Raw genomic sequence first — 18,496 nt, 5'->3', positions numbered from 1 at the left:
TCGCCCGTCTCCGCTTTGCCCGGACTCCGGCCGCCGTCTCCGTATCCTCCCGACTCCAGCTGCCGTCTCTGCGCCCCTCGGACTCCAGGATCAGGACCCCTCCTTCTTCGCGCGCCCGGGACTCCAGCGGCGGTCTCCGCGATCCCCCCGGGATTCTGCCACCGTTGCCTCGCCCCCCAGACCCAGACTCCGGCCGCCGTCCCCGCTCTCCCCGGATCCAGCCCCTTCTCCGCGCCCACCCGCTTGCCGCGAAGCCAGACTCCGGCCGCCGTCTCTGTGCGCCCCCCCCCCCCCCGCGGGCTCCGGCTGCCGTTCCGGTGCCGGCGAGCGCCCGCAGTTGCCCCTCGGCGCGCCCCGCGTCCGCTCGGGCCTCGGCGGGGAGATGAACGCACCGCTAGACGGCCTGTCGGTGAGCTCGTCCTCCACCGGCTCGGTGGGCTCGGCGGCCGGGGCGGGCGGCGGCGGCGGGGCGGGGGCGCGGGGCTGCGGCTTCTGTCTGCCAACGTGCGCCAGCTGCACCAGGCGCTGACGGCGCTGCTGAGCGAGGCGGAGCGGGAGCAGTTCACGCACTGCCTGAACGCGTACCACGCGCGCCGCAACGTCTTCGACCTGGTGCGCACCCTGCGCGTGCTGCTGGACAGCCCGGTCAAGCGGCGCCTGCTGCCCATGCTGCGCCTGGTCATCCCGCGCTCCGACCAGCTGCTCTTCGACCAGTACACCGCCGAGGGCCTCTACCTGCCCGCCACCACCCCCTACCGGCAGCCCGCCTGGGGCGGCCCCGACGGTGCGGGGCCAGGGGAGGTGCGCCTGGTGAGCCTGCGGCGCGCCAAGGCCCACGAGGGCTTGGGCTTCAGCATCCGCGGGGGCTCGGAGCATGGCGTGGGCATCTATGTGTCGCTGGTGGAGCCAGGCTCTCTGGCCGAGAAGGAAGGGCTGCGAGTTGGGGACCAGATTTTGCGTGTCAACGACAAGTCCCTGGCCCGGGTGACCCACGCTGAGGCTGTCAAGGTAAGCCTTTTGTCTGGGGACGAGAACAGGACAGAGTGACAGGAGCTCTGCCCGTGTGTGTCCTTAGGCAAACTGCCTAATCTTTCTGGGCCCCGTGTTTCTTAAGGCATGTTTCTTTAAGACTGGAACATCTAGTTTTGTTTCAGCGGATAGATAACGGGGTGCTGTGGATAGGGTGGTGGGCAAACAGACTTGGAGCCTGCTTTCGTGTTGGGCATAAAAGCTAGCAGTGTGTGGGAGACAGACATCAGATAAACACGGACAAATATATGATTACAAGTGTGAAAGACAGGGATTCTTACCAGCATTAAAAAAGGAAAAGGTAAGGTCTCCTGTGGTTAGTAATCAGTGGGTGGTCCCCACTTCTGCTGTTGCTGTTTTCATCGTTCAGGCAGGTTTTAACCCCTGGAAGAAAGTTTGTTAGCACCAGCCCCGTGGGAGGAGGCTGTCTGTGATCCTCAGGGCTCCAGCCTGACTCAGCTGTGGACACACCAGGCTGTGTGTCCTGGGACTGGACTCTTTTTTCCTTTGCAAACCTCTGGATCTCCATGAGGAAAATGGGGCCACTGGACCTTCTAAGTGTCCCTAACCTTGTTGGCAAGGAGGCCCTTGCCTGCATGTCACAAATAAATCCCCCCCCCCTTGAGAGTAGCTGCACTTTTTGTGTCTGTTAATTGAGAAAAATCTCATGACAACCGTCTCCTAGGGATTTAATCAAGCTGTTTAAAGCGGTTTTGTGTTTGCTAATTGCACCGCCTAGGGCTGTTGAAAACCAGTTGGGGTATGAGATGGACAGTGTTTGGTGTACATGGGCATTCGAGAATCCCTTGAAGGTGTTTACACACACACACACACACACACACACACACACACACACCCACCTTTGCCCATCTTTGTACAGGAAGTGAAGAAGTTTGGGGGAAAAACAGTGATCTACTCAGCTTGTGCAGGCGGGGAGATGTTTCCTAGGGATTTAGGGTGCCCTGTGACCCAGCTTCTCTCCACCACACCGTTTGTCCCTGCCTCGTGTCCTCCTCAGTGTAGGTGATTGGGACACCAGCTGAGGGCCTGCTGGGCTACTTCCTGTATCCTCTTCAGTGACCCATGGTCAGGTGTGTAGTGAGCCCACTTCCTGCCCGTTCACTTGGGGCAGAACCATCTCCTGCCTGACTCTCGCTTTCCTTGTTTGGTTGCCAGCCCTTCTGCCCCCTGCCCCTTGAGGATTTCAGACACTTCTCTGCTGTTCCTGGGAAAAGCCTGATGATTGATACTGTTTTGGGGAGGGGGGGTGTAGCAGACAAGGTTCTTGTGGATTTCCATGCACCTGCCCTCCTCCCTCTCTGTCTCCTCCCCCCGACATCAGTCTTCCCTCTTCTCTGATATTCCATATATTTATAAAGAAATAGTCCATTAGCCTTTGGCCCTAAAAGGTCTGGAGTTCCAGATGATACATTTATACTCAAAAGATACATGATCCAAATGGTCAATTATAATTGTGGATTCAATTTTAGAGACAATTTTAAAAGACTTGTGTAACTCACTCATCGCAAGGTGACAGACTTTGGAAAAGCCTCAGGTAACCCGGACAGGGAAAGCACGGGCCACCCGTCGGTGGGCATCCCAGTGTCAGGCACATCCAGAGGCTGGAGCTGTGCGGCTCGGAGCTTCAGCTTGGCCCTCCTGGGTCTCGTGCACGTCGCCCCACCTGTCCTGTCCGAGCCTCCGTGGCTCCTCTCGTAAAACCTGAAACTCTTCGTGCTGTGGTTTTTGAGCACACAATGTGTATGGGAGCCCTGGGAGCTTAGCAGCCTCCTGGGTCCCTGACTGTCCCTTTTCCTCTGGAAGGGGTCCGCTGAGGCCAAACGAGCTCCTGCCTCGCGGTGCCCCTCTTCTGGCCAACGCCAGACACAGCCTGCCCGGAACTCACCCCTTTGGAACCTTCAGAAGCAACAGGCAAAATGAATACGGCTTTGTGTCACCTTAACTCCAGGGGGGAAGGGGAACAGACTTTCCGTGTGGGTGGAATTTAAGACGGAGGAGGCGGAACCTGGTCTCTGCGGCCTCTGCTGCGAGCATCTCCTGGTGGCAGGATAGGCAGGCCAGGCGGCATCAAAGGACGCTTCAGAAGAACCCCTGGGGCTGGTGACCCACCTCCACAAAATTAAGGGCATTAAGTCCCTGAACCTCAAGCTCAAAGAGGCCCCAGCTTCGCTAAGTTATACACTGCCCTTCACCAGGATGGTCTTGACTTTCAGCCCCCTGTATTAGCTTTAGTGCGGTAGGGCCCGGCGTCGGAGATTTTATGACGTGGGTACACTCCTTTTAACCAAACCTCAGACTTGAGTCAAATATCACCAGTTTTTCTGCTTTTTCTGTGCCATAGACCCCATTGCACTTAGTACAAGACCTGTTCTCTTGCTCCTTCAATGTTATTTTATCTGTTCATTTGTTTGTTTGTTTCCTCCCCATCTTTCTGGAAGTAGAACTGGCAAATGAAAATTGTATATAATTAAGGTGTACAGTGTGATTGATTTGTGATACCCGTACGGGATAAGAGGATAACCACAATCAAGCTAATTATCCATCACGTCCCAGAGTTATTTTATTTTTGTGGTAAGAACCCTTAGGATATGCTCTCTTTGCAAATTTCAAGCATACAGTACAGAATTATCTATTGTAGTCACCATGCTGGGCCTTAGATCCCCAGAACTTACTCATTTTATAACTGAAAGTCTGTACCCTTTGACTGACATTTTCCTGTTTCCTTCCTCCCCGGTCTCTGGCAGCCACTCTTCTGCTCTTTTTCCTCTGTGAATTAGACTTCTTTAGATTCCACATATAAGTGAGATCATCTAGCATTTGCTTGTATGGGTCTGGTTTATTTCACTCAGTATAACGCCCTCCAGGTGCATCCCTATTGTTGCAAAGGACAGAATTTCCTTCCCCTTTTTTGTGGCCGAATAATATTCTAGTGTGTGTGTGTGCGCGCGCGCGCGCGTGCGCGCGTGTGCTTTTTCTGTTCATCTGTCAATATAGACTTGTTTCTGTGTTTTGGCTCTTGAGATGTGTTTTCAATCTTAAAAGACCTTTATTTTTCTCCTGCAGGTAGAAAGAGGGGGAAAAGATCCTATGAGTATCCTGAAGGAGAGATTGTGTGTATGTGTATATGTGTGTGTAGTAAAAAGAAAATAAAATTTTAGGAATAAAGTTACTTAAGAGTTCATGAGTCAGAGAGGGTCACCTCCTCCCAGGGAGCAAAGGCGATTGAACGTACAATTTTTTTTTCCACTTCTCTCTCTCCCAAATCAAGGATCCATTGTTGCTCAGAGCAGTTTAGCAAGGATTCTGTTCCTCTCTCCAGGGGGCTCCCATCCCTCTCTTGAAGGCTATTTGCTAAATCATCAGTGACAGGCCCAGATAAGGCAAGCCATTTACTATTTGTAATTATATTGAAAAGTTTGATTTTTGAAAAATCTCTCTTGAATGAACAGGAGCCAAACCAAAAAAAAAAAAAAAGTAGACCTTTCAGAGGTTTCCAGCCAGAAAGTGTTGGTAAATTAGCCAAGGAGCCCAGAGACCAGGGATGGTGCACTGGGCTCTGCCACATGCCTGCTGTGTGACCTTGGGCCAATGGCTGACCCTCTGTGTCCTAGGGTAGATTGCCCAGAGTCTGCCCAGGGTCCCTTCTGGGCTCAGACATTCTGTGATTTGCTCATATGTGCTACACAGAAGGCATTTAGAATGTCTAATCCGGTGTTTTCTTGTTCTTTTGGGATTGATTTCATTTAAGGCAGAGTTAAGAAAGTTGGCTAAGGATTAAGAGATGAGAATCTTGGCTCTCTTGTATAGCCTCCTACTAATTCAGGAAATTGACGGGAGACACACTGTGCTGATGAGAACTTGACTGCTCTCCCTCGACCCAAGAACACCAATCCTGGTGCCGTTCCAGAGTAAATGGGAGGATGACCATGGGAAGGCGGCATGCACAGCACCCCCCCTGGGGGCACGCTCCAAATCACATTCACTTACCCGCTTGCCCTCCAAGTCCTCGATTCTGCAGGTGGTAGGCCACGGGGTGCAGGGTGTGGGGTAGCCGGGTGCTGCTGGGATGTGTGTGGCCTGTGTGTGTTTCATCCCAATAAAAATGAAATGGCTTCATTACAATCTCAGCATCCCCCCCCCGGGGTTCCTCCAAGGGGTATATTAGAATTTGAAACGTTCCAGAAGTTGAAAACATCGGCCAGCCCTTTCATTTAATTAGAGTCATCACACCCTCCCTTCCTCTGCATAATAACCCGCAAAGAATCTGTCCATATTAATATAAGTGATTGTATTTAGTCCAGCACATTCTAAACGACACATTTGTCATTTTCCCATTGTACATGGTTAGCTGAAGCCATTATAAATGATTACCACTTCCAACTTTGTATCTGAAATGCAGCTTCTCCCACTGGGGTTATTACCATTTTCCAATTTGGAAACCATGGATAACATGTTCATGGGGACGCACAGACTTTCCTCTGGCCCACATCCTCTTTCCTGGGTCCTGTGGGTCTTGCCAGCAATGACATGTTGAAAGCTCACTATTAATAAACTCCATATTAAATAGATGTTTGCTGGCCGGATCCAGAGTGTGATATAGTGCGTTGAGAGGGTCCATTTCTTTCATTTAATCTTATTTATTTCTGTGGCCCAAGCTGATACTCAAGGTTTCAGACAATTACAGTGCCCGCGTAGGACCAAATCCTACGGCAGCTGGCTATTTCCTCTTCACGTGAAGAAAGTGTTTTGTAGGCTGGAAGAGAATGCCCTTATTTTTGAGTGGGGGAGAGATTGATTTTACTAATTAGAAGAATCCTGCCTCTTGGCTTTAAGCTGGACACGAAAGAGATGGAGAATTTCCCCGGAGCCAGTCTTGTTTTTCTGTCACCTCCCTCTTGCGACTCGCCCGGCGTTGTTTATTACCTGCCACAGACTGATCATCTGGACGCAGCTGCAAAGATAAGGATGATCCTTTAGCCCCCGCCTAATTGGATTCGGTGTGTGTTGTCGCTTCCCTCTTCTGCCACGCCGCACACAGCCTGTACGCACCTGTCAAGTACGCGCCGCCCCTCACACGCCCCTCACACGCCGGTCTGCTCCTGCGTCCGGCACATGTGCATCTCCTCCGAGTTACAATCCGCCCCCTGCAAAGGGCTTTGCCCTGAAGCAGGCGTCCATGGGGGATTAGGCTCCAACTGGCTTTCCAGCAAGATTCTTTTATGACCCGGAAGAGCAGCGTTTGGGCTCCACTGCTCAGGGACCCCAAACTAGTGCCCAGCAAGGACCAGAGAATTTGATTAGAGGGAGTGACATTTAACGGCTGGAGGTGGTTGGAGGTTGAAATACGAATCTTTCAAAACCTATTCTTTTTTTTCTCCTTTAAAAAAAAAAAAAAATCTCAAGCAAGAATCTGATGTGAACAGGGAGCTCACACAAGCTTCTCATTGTGCCCCAGGGTGGGGGGCTGCTTTTTAAAGGTTCCTGTGCTGCAGACGTTTAACTTGACTTTGACAGCATGGCAGGTGGCAAAGGGTGCCGAGAACAGGAATCAGACCATTTGTTTCCTGTGCACTCCTGGCGTCCGCTGCAGGAGGCAGCACCGCGGGGCGGGTGCACTTGTGTTTGAACTTTGCTTTACTGGAACTCTCCGGGAGGAAAGGAGGCTGGCATCAGCGAGTGAGCACTGCCTCTGTGTCAGGTGCTTTCTCCTTCCCTGGAGGGGAGGGGGTCGGGGGAGGCCAGGAAGGTCAGGCTCCAGGAGTAAAAATTGACCAGGCCCGGGTCACCATGGGGAATAGAAACGAAGTGGCCCTTCTGCCCTATGTTCCTGCCTGGAACCTAGCCCTAGGCAGTCACGCAGCCACTCTCCTGAAAGACGGGGCCAGGCCCCCTGCTGGAAGGCAAGCAGGCGTCATACTTTGTGCCTGACATTCGGGAGCCTTTGGGGAACCATCTGCAGACTTCATTTTATTAAGTGGGGACTGTGGTGCCCATGCATCAAGGGCAGGTGGCATGTCTGAGCCCCACCCATCCTCATGGGAGCCGTTCATCCATGCAAGCTCTAAGCGGCACTTCGCACCCCCAGGCCTGTGGCTGGTGCTCAGAGTTTAGAGATGGATGGTCAGTGGTCCCTGCCTTCGGGGAGCTGTGGGAGGGGGGGCACGGGCCCACCCTGGGCCACAGGTCACTGAGGGTTTTAGGTGCTGTGACATCCACATGCCTTCACATCCCTGCCACCCTCTCTCCAAAGCAGGCCCCCACCCCATCCCCTCATGCTGCTGTAATTTCCTTCAGAGCACTGCTCACCATGGAAGGACCTTCCACTGGTTTTGTTGGCTGTGTGCCCTGCCCTCGACAAATCAGCTCCATGGAAACCAAGATTTGGTCCCTATTGCTTCCTCACCCACCCCAGCACCTCCACAGGGCCTGACACACAGTAGGTGTTTTAGTAAATAAATATGTGCAGAGTAAATGGAATGATCTTGCATCCAGTGCAGTGCTGGCGAGTTCAGGATTCCTTGGTTCCCAAGTGTGACAGCCGAAGAAAATCCGTGCGTTGCAAGGCAGTGAGTGCTTGGGGGAAAACACGGAGGAATGCCATAGGTTCTAACGTATGCTTCACCATGATGGTAATGGTGTGGCTGTGAGCAGATCACGTGCCCTCTCTGGCTGCCTCAGTCTTTGGAGCTGTGAAAAGGGCATAGGCATATCCCACTTGCCTTTCCAGGATGGGTATGGAATTGTATGACTTAATAGGTACAAAAACATTTGGTAAATGGGAAACTCTATGCTACTACTTTAGCAAAAGACCTTTAAAAAAACAAAACAAAACACGTGGTCTGGGTGGGCAGGAGCTTTTCCCACCCTCTGTGGCCCCAGCCAGCCTACGAGACCTCTTGGGTTAGTTCATTTGTTGCTTTGCTCTCAATTTTAAAACCACATTCCCAGAAGTGGGTTATTTCTGCAGCCTGTATCTGTGATTCCAAAATAGAATCATTTATGCATTCTGAAGCAATCAATGAACCAACTTTGGGTGAGATATATCTTCTGGATTTTTGTTAAAAAAATAAACGAACAAAAAAGAAAAAAAAAAAAAAAAACAAAAAAAACCCAAGCCCTGTTCAGGTTTGAAGAAGCCCCAGCATTTCAAGAAGAGGCCAAGTTCCTGCTAATCACACGTACGTTTAAAAGCTGCTTTATCCTCTATCGAAAATGCACGAGTGAATTTATTTTTTTCTCCTTTTCCAGTCCCAACCCCTTTACCTCCATGTCCTTTGAGAATTTGTGTTCCTTCCACTAAATTGGCTGTGGCTTTGCTTCGGCTGGCAGCCAGTTTCATAGTTATTTTTCCTCTCTACCTGAGTTTTCGTAATATCAGCATCCTCTCAACTTTGAATGCAAAGCAAATATTTCAGCCTCCCGTAAACAAGTCCCAAGATGTCGTCTTCACCAGATTCTAAAGCTGCAGGTTACAGGGAAGAACATAGCAAAGTGGCATCCAAAAGGGTGTATCTAAGTAATCTAGAAGTAGTGATTCAGAAATGTAGCTTGCCCGAGAGTTAACAAGCTCCCCAGGCAAGTCTTCATCACACTCAGGTTTGGGAAGCACCCCCTTCCTTTGGGATCTGCCCCCATCCCCGACATTTATGCACAGAAAGACTTGACCAGAGGGTGGACCCACCCTGTCTCTATCCTGAGCTGTTCCGGAGCAGGGCTCCAGAAGTGCAAGGTCAACTGATATGTTGGACAATCCAGGGAAGAGAGGTCTGTACCCAAGAGGTTAGAGATAGCTTTTGGAGATGGACCTGGGTTCATCTGACTGTGTTACTTGGCTGTGACCTTGAGCATCTCCCTTGGTCTCTCTGTGATGCAGACCCCCTCACCCTTCCAAACAGGTTATTGCTACTGTCGCACATCAGAAGTTTGAGAAATAGGGCCACGGAGGTCCCACTGCAGGTATTGTAATGAAAAATGTTATTGACGGCATCCTCTTGGCTTTGAAAGTCTTCTGTTGTGCCTGCTTAGTCTAAAAAAAGAAAAAAGGTGCCTTTGGAAGAAATGACTGGGGCTCAGGGCCCTCTCGATGCATCGTAGCTGGTTGAATTGCAGAGTCATTTACTAAATGTGGTCAATATTCCCACATAGCATTTCTCTAAAAATGTAATTGCGCCTGTTTGGGTTTTGGCATCTGCATTTTCTTTCTTTTTACAGAGGTAATAAAGCCCGGAGATCGGATGGAATTGTATGTCCCCACCTCTCTTAAAAACGTGGGGCAGGTGCTGGGCTCAGAGGCCAATGTGTGACAGTATAGTTCCCAGATCAGCTGCATCGCCATCCCTGTTCCCCAGCATCCTTCCCTCTTGGGCTCCCCAGGGGCCTTGATGAGAAGGGAGAGAAGGTGGCTGTTTTTCCAGAACCCATTAAAGCAATTAAATGCAGGCTGAAAGTGGTGATTTGACAATACGGCATCGGTACTTAAAAAAAAAAAAACAAGCCCTGGAATGTATTTGAACCACATCTGAAATGGTGTGTGAGGCTTCATTAAGAAGTTTCTGATTAAGAAAAGAGAAGAGTGGTCCAGTGTTCCGAGATCATCCTTCCATGCAGGTGGGGAAGGGAGGAAGTCTGGGGAGGGGTCTTCCTTCTGCTGTCTCCATCCTGCGGGCCGGGGAGGGTATGGTGTCCTGCGATGTGTCTGAGCCCAGCGGGACCTCCATCCTTGCTCCATCTCTCCTGCCGCCTCCTCTCTCTCCTCAGGGGCCCCAAGCCTATCCCCCTTCTCCCAAACTCCCTTAAACCCTCTCTGCCCTCCACAAGTTCTTCTGGTCCTGAGGGTTTAAGTCCGTATGTTCAGTTTGTCCCCAGATCCCTTCCTGTCTCCCATGCTGTCTCTGACCAGGACCTGGGCCTCCTTTTTAGAGCCTTTCTTTCATTCATTCACTCATTCACTCATTCATTCATTCATTCATTCAATTTTCAGCTCTTCCCCAGTATTAGCAAAAGCATTTATTTGCCTTGAAATTCCTGGCTCCTTCCTGACCCCCTGAAGGCACCTCATCCTCTTGCCCACAAATCATGGGCATTTCCCAAGTTAGTGACCTTGACCTGCTCTCCTCTCTATAGTCTCCCCATTGGGGATTGCACCAGCCTCTGTGAGTTTAGACCCTCCTGGCCTGATCCCTCCCCAGCACCTCTCAGACCACACCTCCCCCCTATCCCTGTCATTGGAGGCCAAAATGCAACGGCTTCCTGGCCGTCTGTCTGTCTCCCATCTTGCAGTCCATTTAGTATCCTGGAAGCAGGGCACACTTTCAGATTTGTCGCTCATCAAGTGGTTCCCTGCCTGGCGCCTTGCACTGGAGCTGAGAGCCTTCAGGGCAGAAGCCGAGCTCCTGAACCTGGTGTTCAGGCTGCCCGTGATCTGACCCCCTTCTGTCTGCAGACAGTCCGTTTCTCTGGCTTTTCCCCGAGTGCCGTCCACACTTGACCAGACAGGCAGCACTGCCCTCCTCTGAAAGGCAGCTTGGGTCCCTGCACCTGTCGACACCCACGGCCCCAGTGAGGCCAGCCTCAGTGGACCGTCCCGCCCACCCACAACTACCCTGTCTGCAGGAACCCCTCTCCTCTCCCCCACGGCCCCATCAGCACAGTGACCCTGATTCACTGGTTGTGACACAGATTACACATCTCCGAATGTTTCTTTGAATTGCTCCATGGTAATAACTTCTGTATTGAGGGCTTACAGTAATCCAGACTGTATTCTCTGGACTTTCTATATATGAACTCACTTGAACCTCACACTAGCCCAATAGGTTCAAAGTAGGTACCGCTTTTATTGCTTTGTTGTACAAAAAATTGCAAACAGTTTGTCACTTGCCTATTGTCACAAAGATGGAAGGTGGCAGAGCCAGGAATCAGAATCAGGCTTTGTTGACTTGAGGGGATGCATCTGTCCCTCCAACATCGAGAGAGGTGACATCCTGTGATGCTATAGCCTGGGCCCTGGAGCTGGAGGCTCTGGGTTCAAAGCCTGGCTCTGCCACTATGCACCTGTGGGGCCTTGAACAAACTCCGTGACCTCTCTGATTCTCAAATGCCTCTTTGATAACGTTGTAAGAAGAATAATAGTCTACAGCAGGCGTGTTTCTGAACTTCCCTGTTCAATTTCCTTGTCTCTAAAATGGGGGTACTAATGGCCATACAGTTAACTTCTGAAAGCACTGGGGGCTTTCAGATTTTGATTTGAGCATTTCGTGATTACCTGCTGTGTTCCCACCGCTGTGTTGGGGTCTCTTCCGCACCAGTTAAGACTTCTTGGTATAGCATACTCAGCACCTAAGATGCTTCCAAGCTCGCAATTCTGAGCCCACGAATAAATACGGCCCCCAAGGACCGGCATCTGTGTGCCGCCATCTGTGTGCCGCCTGGAGCTCTGCGAGGGCTTAGCGCAGATCTCCCCACCGGCTCTTGGGCGCAGCCCCCAGGGAGAGGAGGCCGAGCATGGAGAGGAAGAAGTGGCCGGCCACCAGTAGGCTTGTAGGAGGTGGCAGGGCTGGGATTTGAACTGTTTCCTCCTGCCTCCAAAGTGTGCGCTCATTGCCACCTCCTGGCGGGTGTGCAGCCTAGCAAGGCGCTGGCCACAGCCCCGTTTCAGTGGATGGACATTTCCTCTCTGACGCTGTTTTCCTTACAGAGACGGGCTTTGCAGCCGTTTGATCAGAAACCCCCCCAGTGAGCCGGCAGCCAGGGCCGTGGCCGCCCTGCCCTTTCCTGGGCGAGCTCGGTGCATCTTACTGATAGGCTTCAGGTACCCCCACAGCACTGGGCACTCTTGCCCCCCCCCCTTTTTCCCCCTTCACCCTCTCTTATCTCTCTTGCCATGCCCAGACCTTTGTTGGGATTTTATTTTGCGCAGTCTGTGGAAATTCCCTAAATAGATGAACCGTGACCTCGACTCCACCCCCATTAGGATAAATCCGCAAGTTAGGAAACCCTCTCATTGATGGAGCCGAGGGTGCGAATCCGCCTGCGCCGTCTGTGGGGTCTGCAGCGCGGGCACAGCGCAAACAGGATCTCCTGGGCCGCGAGTGAGAGGCCGGTGGTCGTCAGCACCGTCGCAGGCCGGACAGATTAAGGGCCATCTTATTTGGTTCGTGGGAAACACGAGGAGCAGAGGAGTCCACCTAAGCATTTAAAATAAAATGTGTGTGTGCACGTGTGTTAATGACCCGAGAGATACGGGTTCAATTATAGAGCTTGGAAACCCCAGGAAAACACAAAGGAAAAAGACCCCCCAAAACATCGATGATCCGCTCGCCCAGAAATAATCACTATTGACAATTGGACTGCCGTCTTTCTGGTCCCCTGCGTGCCCACGTGTGTAAATTCCTACTGGGAATATTCTACAAAACTGCCGTTCTGAACATAGTTTTTGAAACCTGTCTCGCCAAACAGTGTATCATGACTGATAAATGTTTCTAGAACGTGGTTTTTAACCATTGCGTCATAGCAAAGAGGTGCGTGATTTGACTGATTTCTTTTTGGATGGTTTGTTTCTTAAATGTTAGCCACATTGCTGCTCTAGACAATGTGTCCTGGCACATTAATCTGGAAGCACGTCTCTAAAAATTCCTTGGGCTATCTTTCTAGAGGTGGCATTGGCTCCGGGCATAGGGAGAATTTTAAGGCTTGGTAAACTGTTGCCAGATTGTTCTTGGGGAAGAGTTTCTTATTTTACAGTATCCTCTATCAATGTTAGCAATATATGGGATGCTTCATTTTCCCCCAGCCTTGCTAACACCGAATATTATATTTCTTTCCCATTTTTACTGATCTGTTGGACAAAAAGGTATTCTGTTTTAATTTGCATAATTTAAATAGTGAGGTTGAATACCTTTGCATGTTTATTATTTGTATAGCTGTATCCACACATAAATAGCATGTAGCAGAAGGTTACGTACACATCATATAACACTATTGTATAGGATATATGTACATTTATTTTTGATGTGTAACTTACTGATGTCCTATGGCCATTTAATCACAAGAGTGTTGCATTTCCACCTCCTCAGACCTATCAGCCTTTTCTTTAAGAGATGGTTGTTAGGAGTAGCTGTCGGGTGGTTGATTCATCTGGAACCCAACTGGAATTCAGATTCTTTAGTCCGAGGGTGAATTAAACTGGAGGCCTGTCCCTTGTTAGCGGAATGCACAGAAAGTGGTGAGGGACAGGAATGTTAAGTGTCCTCCAGGAGAGTATACTCCATCCAGGTATCCACTCTTGGGCCACGAAAATGTTGGTATATAATCAGATTTTTTCTGACGGATGGATGTGCTATGGACATTGGTTCTAGGTCCCAGCAACTCCATTGGAAACCCATCGAGGCTTGTCTTGAGTGATTATGTTGATGACTCCTAGAATCTTGTTAGTTCTTCCCAAAAGAAAAAAAGGAAAAGAATAAAGAGACCGAATTTAAAAGAACATTTATAAAGCAATTTACTTAAATTATAAGAGACCAAAAGCCAGGCTTAGTGGATAATTGAAGAATTGCATTAAAAGGGAATCGATATCTTTCTGGAATCTGCTCTGTCCTCATCTCCTGAGTTCTTTTGCAAGGGGATGGTGATTCTGTCACTGTCTTGCGAGTTTCCCATAGCATTATCCCCAAGGACAACATTTTCTTTCTCTCTTTGATCCTTCGTGTTTTTCCTTTTCGCACAGCCTTAAGTCACAGAGACGTTTAGGAGCAAAGATACCAGAGATCAGGAGCTTTAAAATGTCAGGTCCCTGTTCCAGGCTCTGGGATCCTGGTGTTCCCAGCCCTGGAGCAAAGGCTTCCTTCTTCACACCGAGCCCTTGGAGAAGGTCAAACTCATAAAGAAAGGACAGTGGAGAGAATGAAGAGTTGATTTTTTGAAATCTACTTTGTAAAGTTCCAATTAAAGGCAAATTGAAACAACGTTAAAAGAAAAACTCAAGAGGGGAAAGAAGATGTTGATTACTCCACCCTCCTAACTAGCTGTCCCTTCTCGGCCCTATCCCCGGATCCTTATTTCTGTGCTTTCACATTCCTCCGTGGTTGGATCACCTGCTTCTGTTTATTTTTGCTTCATGCATATGTTGGGCTGCATCTTGGGGAAGAGGGCTGCTCTACGGTCTAAATTGATTTCCATGAGCTTGTAGCTGCTTAAAGAGGTGAGGTGTCCACAGAGAGCCAGAGCGGGTGGCCATATGGTGGCAAGCTTTGCCCCAGCTCCTAGCCTCCTGACAGGCCCACAGCTGTCAGGGACACCAACGTGAAGCTACTGTTCTTTGAGACAGTGTACTGCTCAGTGTACCGCTACCTGTGTGTGTCAGCGTTCCAGTGGAATGTAAACTAACACTTTGGGGACTTTTATGTAACGGAATGTTTTTAAATGACATGATTCTTAGACCAAAGTCAGCAGCAGTAAAGTATGTCCAGGGAGTGGAAGGAGAGAGTGGGATGAGAAAGCAGAGTTATTGCCCAAGCATCTGTGAAAAATCTCTCGATGCTTCCAAGTCCATGTATAAGGTGTCTGATCCTTGAGATGTACTCCAGCATTCATTCATTCACTTGGCAGTTGTTTTCCTGTATGATTGGTGTGATTTAACATTCTCTTTGAACTCTACATATCCCGTGTTTACTTACTTGTAATATATTTGTGATTAATTTTTTCCTACTTCAGAAATAATTGAGTGACTTAACTTAGAAAGGACATCATGAAAAAGGCACAGAGCTCAGAAACCATATTGGAAAGTGTGTGAATGTGTGTGTTGCCTTTAATGGGAATAATATTTTATATTTAAGTGGAGTTGTGAGCTTCCTAGCAAGCAAGGGGAAAAGGGAAATTCATGCATTGTTTAGATTCTACTAGAGAATTCGTTGGTATTTCAGGAGTGGTAAAATTCTTCATTGGAAGTCAGTTTTAAAAGTAAGGCAACCAGTTTCAGGAGGAAGGTGATTTTTGCATTTCTTTTGCATTTTCTTCATTGCCTTTTATCGTATGTGGAATCACGCACAATTTCCAGTCTTTCATATTTATTGACACATCTGTGACCAAAACAGAATTCCCTGACTTCTCCATCTGCCAAGAAGGATATAAATAAAACAATCACTGTATACGTATGTTGAGATATGTATTTTCAGGAATACAGAGCAGCACGTGCAAATAACTTGAAGCATTTGATACTGTAAGAAAGGCCAGTGACAGGGACAGGTGATGTGGCTGGCCAGGCAGCAAGTCCAGCGGCATAGGCCGGAGACACACTGCGTGGAGTTTGTATTTTACATCAGAAGCAGTGGGAGCATTTGGGCATGGAGGGGACAGGGTCCACTTGGATTTTATTTTTTATTTTTTAGATTTTACTTATTTATTTGACAGAAAGAGAGAGATCAAAAGTAGGCAGAGAGGCAGGCCTAGAGAGAGAGAGAGAGAGAAAGAAACAGGCTTCCGGGCGCCTGGGTGGCTCAGTGGGTTAAGCCGCTGCCTTCGGCTCAGGTCATGATCTCAGGGTCCTGGGATCGAGGCCCGCATCGGGCTCTCTGCTCAGCGGGGAGCCTGCTTCCCTCTCTCTCTCTCTCTGCCTGCCTCTCTGTCTACTTGTGATCTCTGTCAAATAAATAAAATCTTTAAAAAAAAAAAGAAAGAAAGAAAGAAACAGGCTTCCTACTGAGCAGAGAGCTCATGCAGGGTTCAATCCTAGGACCCTGAGATCATGACCTGAGCCAAAAGCAGAGGCTTTAACTCACTGAGCCACCCAGGCACCCCTCCACTTGCATTTTAAAAGGATGTCCTGGCTACAACACAGAGTCTGATTTCAGAGGCCGGGAAGCTGTTGCAGTTAGTGGTCCCTGTAAGAGGTAATTAACATAGATAAAATTGTGATGCAGAGGAAAGGCGCTCTGAAGACAGGGCTAATTAGGGCTTTACTTTGTCATGACATTAAAATACGCCCAGGTGGCAGAGTCCACTCCATTAATTTCTGTCCTCCCTCCAAGTGGGTCTGAATGGGGAGGGTCTTTCTAGCCCATGTGGCTGTACCTAGCACAAGCTCAGGGTTCGAGTTCAGAGGGCTCTCACTTGTTTATTGTCTGTTAGTCCCATGTCCCTTTTCAGACCCTCACTTTGTCCATCTTGTGAGGCCAAGACAGAGGGTTGCCCTTGGGTATCCGAACTCCCTTTCAGTGCTGATGAGAGAAGCACGAGTTTTAAAAGTCCGAGATTCAAATCCAAGCCCTGCCTCTTACCCTCTTTCTGGCCTTTCATAAGACACACCACCACCTAGAGTCTCTTTCTTCATCTGGGTGATGTGTGGTCATCCCCGTAATTCTGTTACCAGTAATGTTAGCCACCATGTGCCGGGCACCCGCTATGCACCCTACTGAGTGCAAGACGCTCTGTGTACATTATTTCGTCAGTCCTCCTTTTGTCCCCACAGTACCTCCGAAAGAGGAGGCATCAATAGCCCCATTTAACAGGAGATAAAGCTGAGGCAACTTGTCTGCGGTCTCCTAACCAGGAAGAGATAGAACTTGGGGGATGGCTTTCTAGTGAATGTACCTTTCCCCTGAGAAACTCCTGAGGGGGATCCTTACCCTAAAGGTACTTTTTTATTTTGGTGGTTTGCAATTCTCTAGTTTGCAGTTGGAAGATAGAGCCAAGGTTTGCCTATAACTAGAAGATTTCTGGAGCCTGTGGAAGAAAGCATAAAGGACGGTGGATGCCTGCACCCGAGTGAGAACCCTGCTTTAGGGAAAGGCCTCGGAAAGCCCCCACCCAGTCCCGTCCACAGTGCTGCAGAGGAGGGAAGTCCGGTCTTCCAGAAGCACCGATGTCATAGTGCTTCCCCCTGCAGGTGATTTTAGGAACTACAACAGGGAGGGACAGGGGTAGTTATGAAAAAAGTTGTGTTTGCCGCTGCTTCAGGAATTCCACTGATCTAGAGAATTAGACACACGTGTGCTTCAAGATGCATGAAAAAGTATGTTATCGTGGGTTTGTTTGCAGTGGCAAAACCCGAGAACCATCTAAATTCCCAACAACAGAGGATTGGGAATTCAGTGGTGGTGTTTCTCTGCCAGGAAGAGCGAGTGCCATAGCACACAAAAAAATGAGCTTACTTACTATCATTGAACTGATGGGCAAAGGTCGCCAAAATACATCTTTTTAGCTGAAAAAAAACCACGGTGATGAAAATGTTAAGCATAAGTCAATTTATGTAAATATCAGACAATCGTATTTTTGTATGTGGGCTTCCACATATTTATAAAATGCACAGAACATTCTGGAAGGACAGACAGTGGTTATGATGGATGGTAGGTTGAGACCCTATCATAATCAGATCTAACCCTTTTGCAGCTCCTACCTGTGCTCTAGGCATTAAACGCTTTATGCAGATAACTAATTTAATCCTCACAGCCCCTTGTGGCAGAGCTGGCACAGGAGCCTCGGTAGCTGGGCTCCAGAGCTGTAGCCCCTGACCCCTCTTTTGCTTCTCTTGCTAAATCCCATGTGTGCCTGAGGTGTGTGTGCTCCCGTGAGTGTGGAGAAGCATGGGCTGCCTGAGCCCTAGTGTAGGGCCCTGATCTTTCCACGGCCTCACTTGAACAGATTCCCTGGGGGCTGCCTAGCATTTAGAAAGCTCAATAAATATCTTGTTGGAAGAGGTTATAAAGAAAACAGAACATGTGGTGTGCCTCAAGGAACATAACTTGGAGTCCTAGAGACAGGATGTATGAAGCTGACGCAGGGACTCTAGTATAGGTGGCAGTGAAAATACAGAAGTGTGCTGGGTGCTCTTGGACATGGAGAGTCTTTTGTAATCCAGGAAGGCTCTCTGGAGGTGGTGGGAATGGGCTGAATGTCCAGGGCAGGGCAGGGGCACCTGGGTGGCTCAGTGGGTTAAGCCTCTGCCTTCGGCTCAGGTCATGATCTCAGAGTCCTGGGATCGAGCCTGCATCGGGCTCTCTGCTCAGTAGGGAGCCTGCTTCCTCCTCTCTCTCTGCCTGCCTCTCTGCCTGCTTGTGATCTCTCTCTGTCAAATAAATAAATAAAATATTAAAAAAAAAAAAGGCAGGGCAGATGTGAGGAATAAAGGAAGAAAGGATGTTTTTGAAGCTGAGGAAAGTTGTAAGAGAGAGGCTAGAGCTACCTCTGTGTTTGTGTCCATGTAGATAAGAGCTTTAGAGAATTCTGGGGCTTAGGTTTGGGAGAAGGAGCTGGTAGACTCAGGAAGGAAATTCACATTTAGTACTACTGTGTGCCAGGTGCTATATACTACATATCGGCAGTCTACATTATCCTTTTTTTCCTCTCTCTCTTTGAGTTTTGAGTAATCTCTACACCCAACATAGGCTCAAACTCATGACCCCGAGATCAAGAGTTGCACACTCCTCCATCTGAGCCAGCCAGGCCCCATGTTATC

General features: G+C 49.2%; 1 protein-coding gene across 1 annotated transcript in view; it reads left to right on the top strand.

Moving 5' to 3' along the window:
- Positions 1–272: 272 nt before the first annotated feature.
- The window catches only part of WHRN (whirlin), an 89,322-nt gene continuing 71,098 nt past the window's right edge, over positions 273–18,496 (top strand). Inside the window, 2 exon segments of the mRNA XM_045074021.1 lie at positions 273–466; positions 469–1,008. Of these exon segments, the coding sequence (XP_044929956.1) occupies positions 383–466; positions 469–1,008 (624 nt within the window). The 5' untranslated portion in view covers positions 273–382.

This window comes from Mustela putorius, unplaced genomic scaffold (genome assembly GCF_011764305.1).
Source record: "Mustela putorius furo isolate JIRA1106 unplaced genomic scaffold, ASM1176430v1.1 tig00537301_pilon_pilon_pilon, whole genome shotgun sequence".
NCBI lineage: Eukaryota > Metazoa > Chordata > Mammalia > Carnivora > Mustelidae > Mustela > Mustela putorius.
The sequence above is the reverse complement of the archived record's forward strand: the minus strand, read 5'-3'. Positions and strand labels throughout refer to the sequence as shown.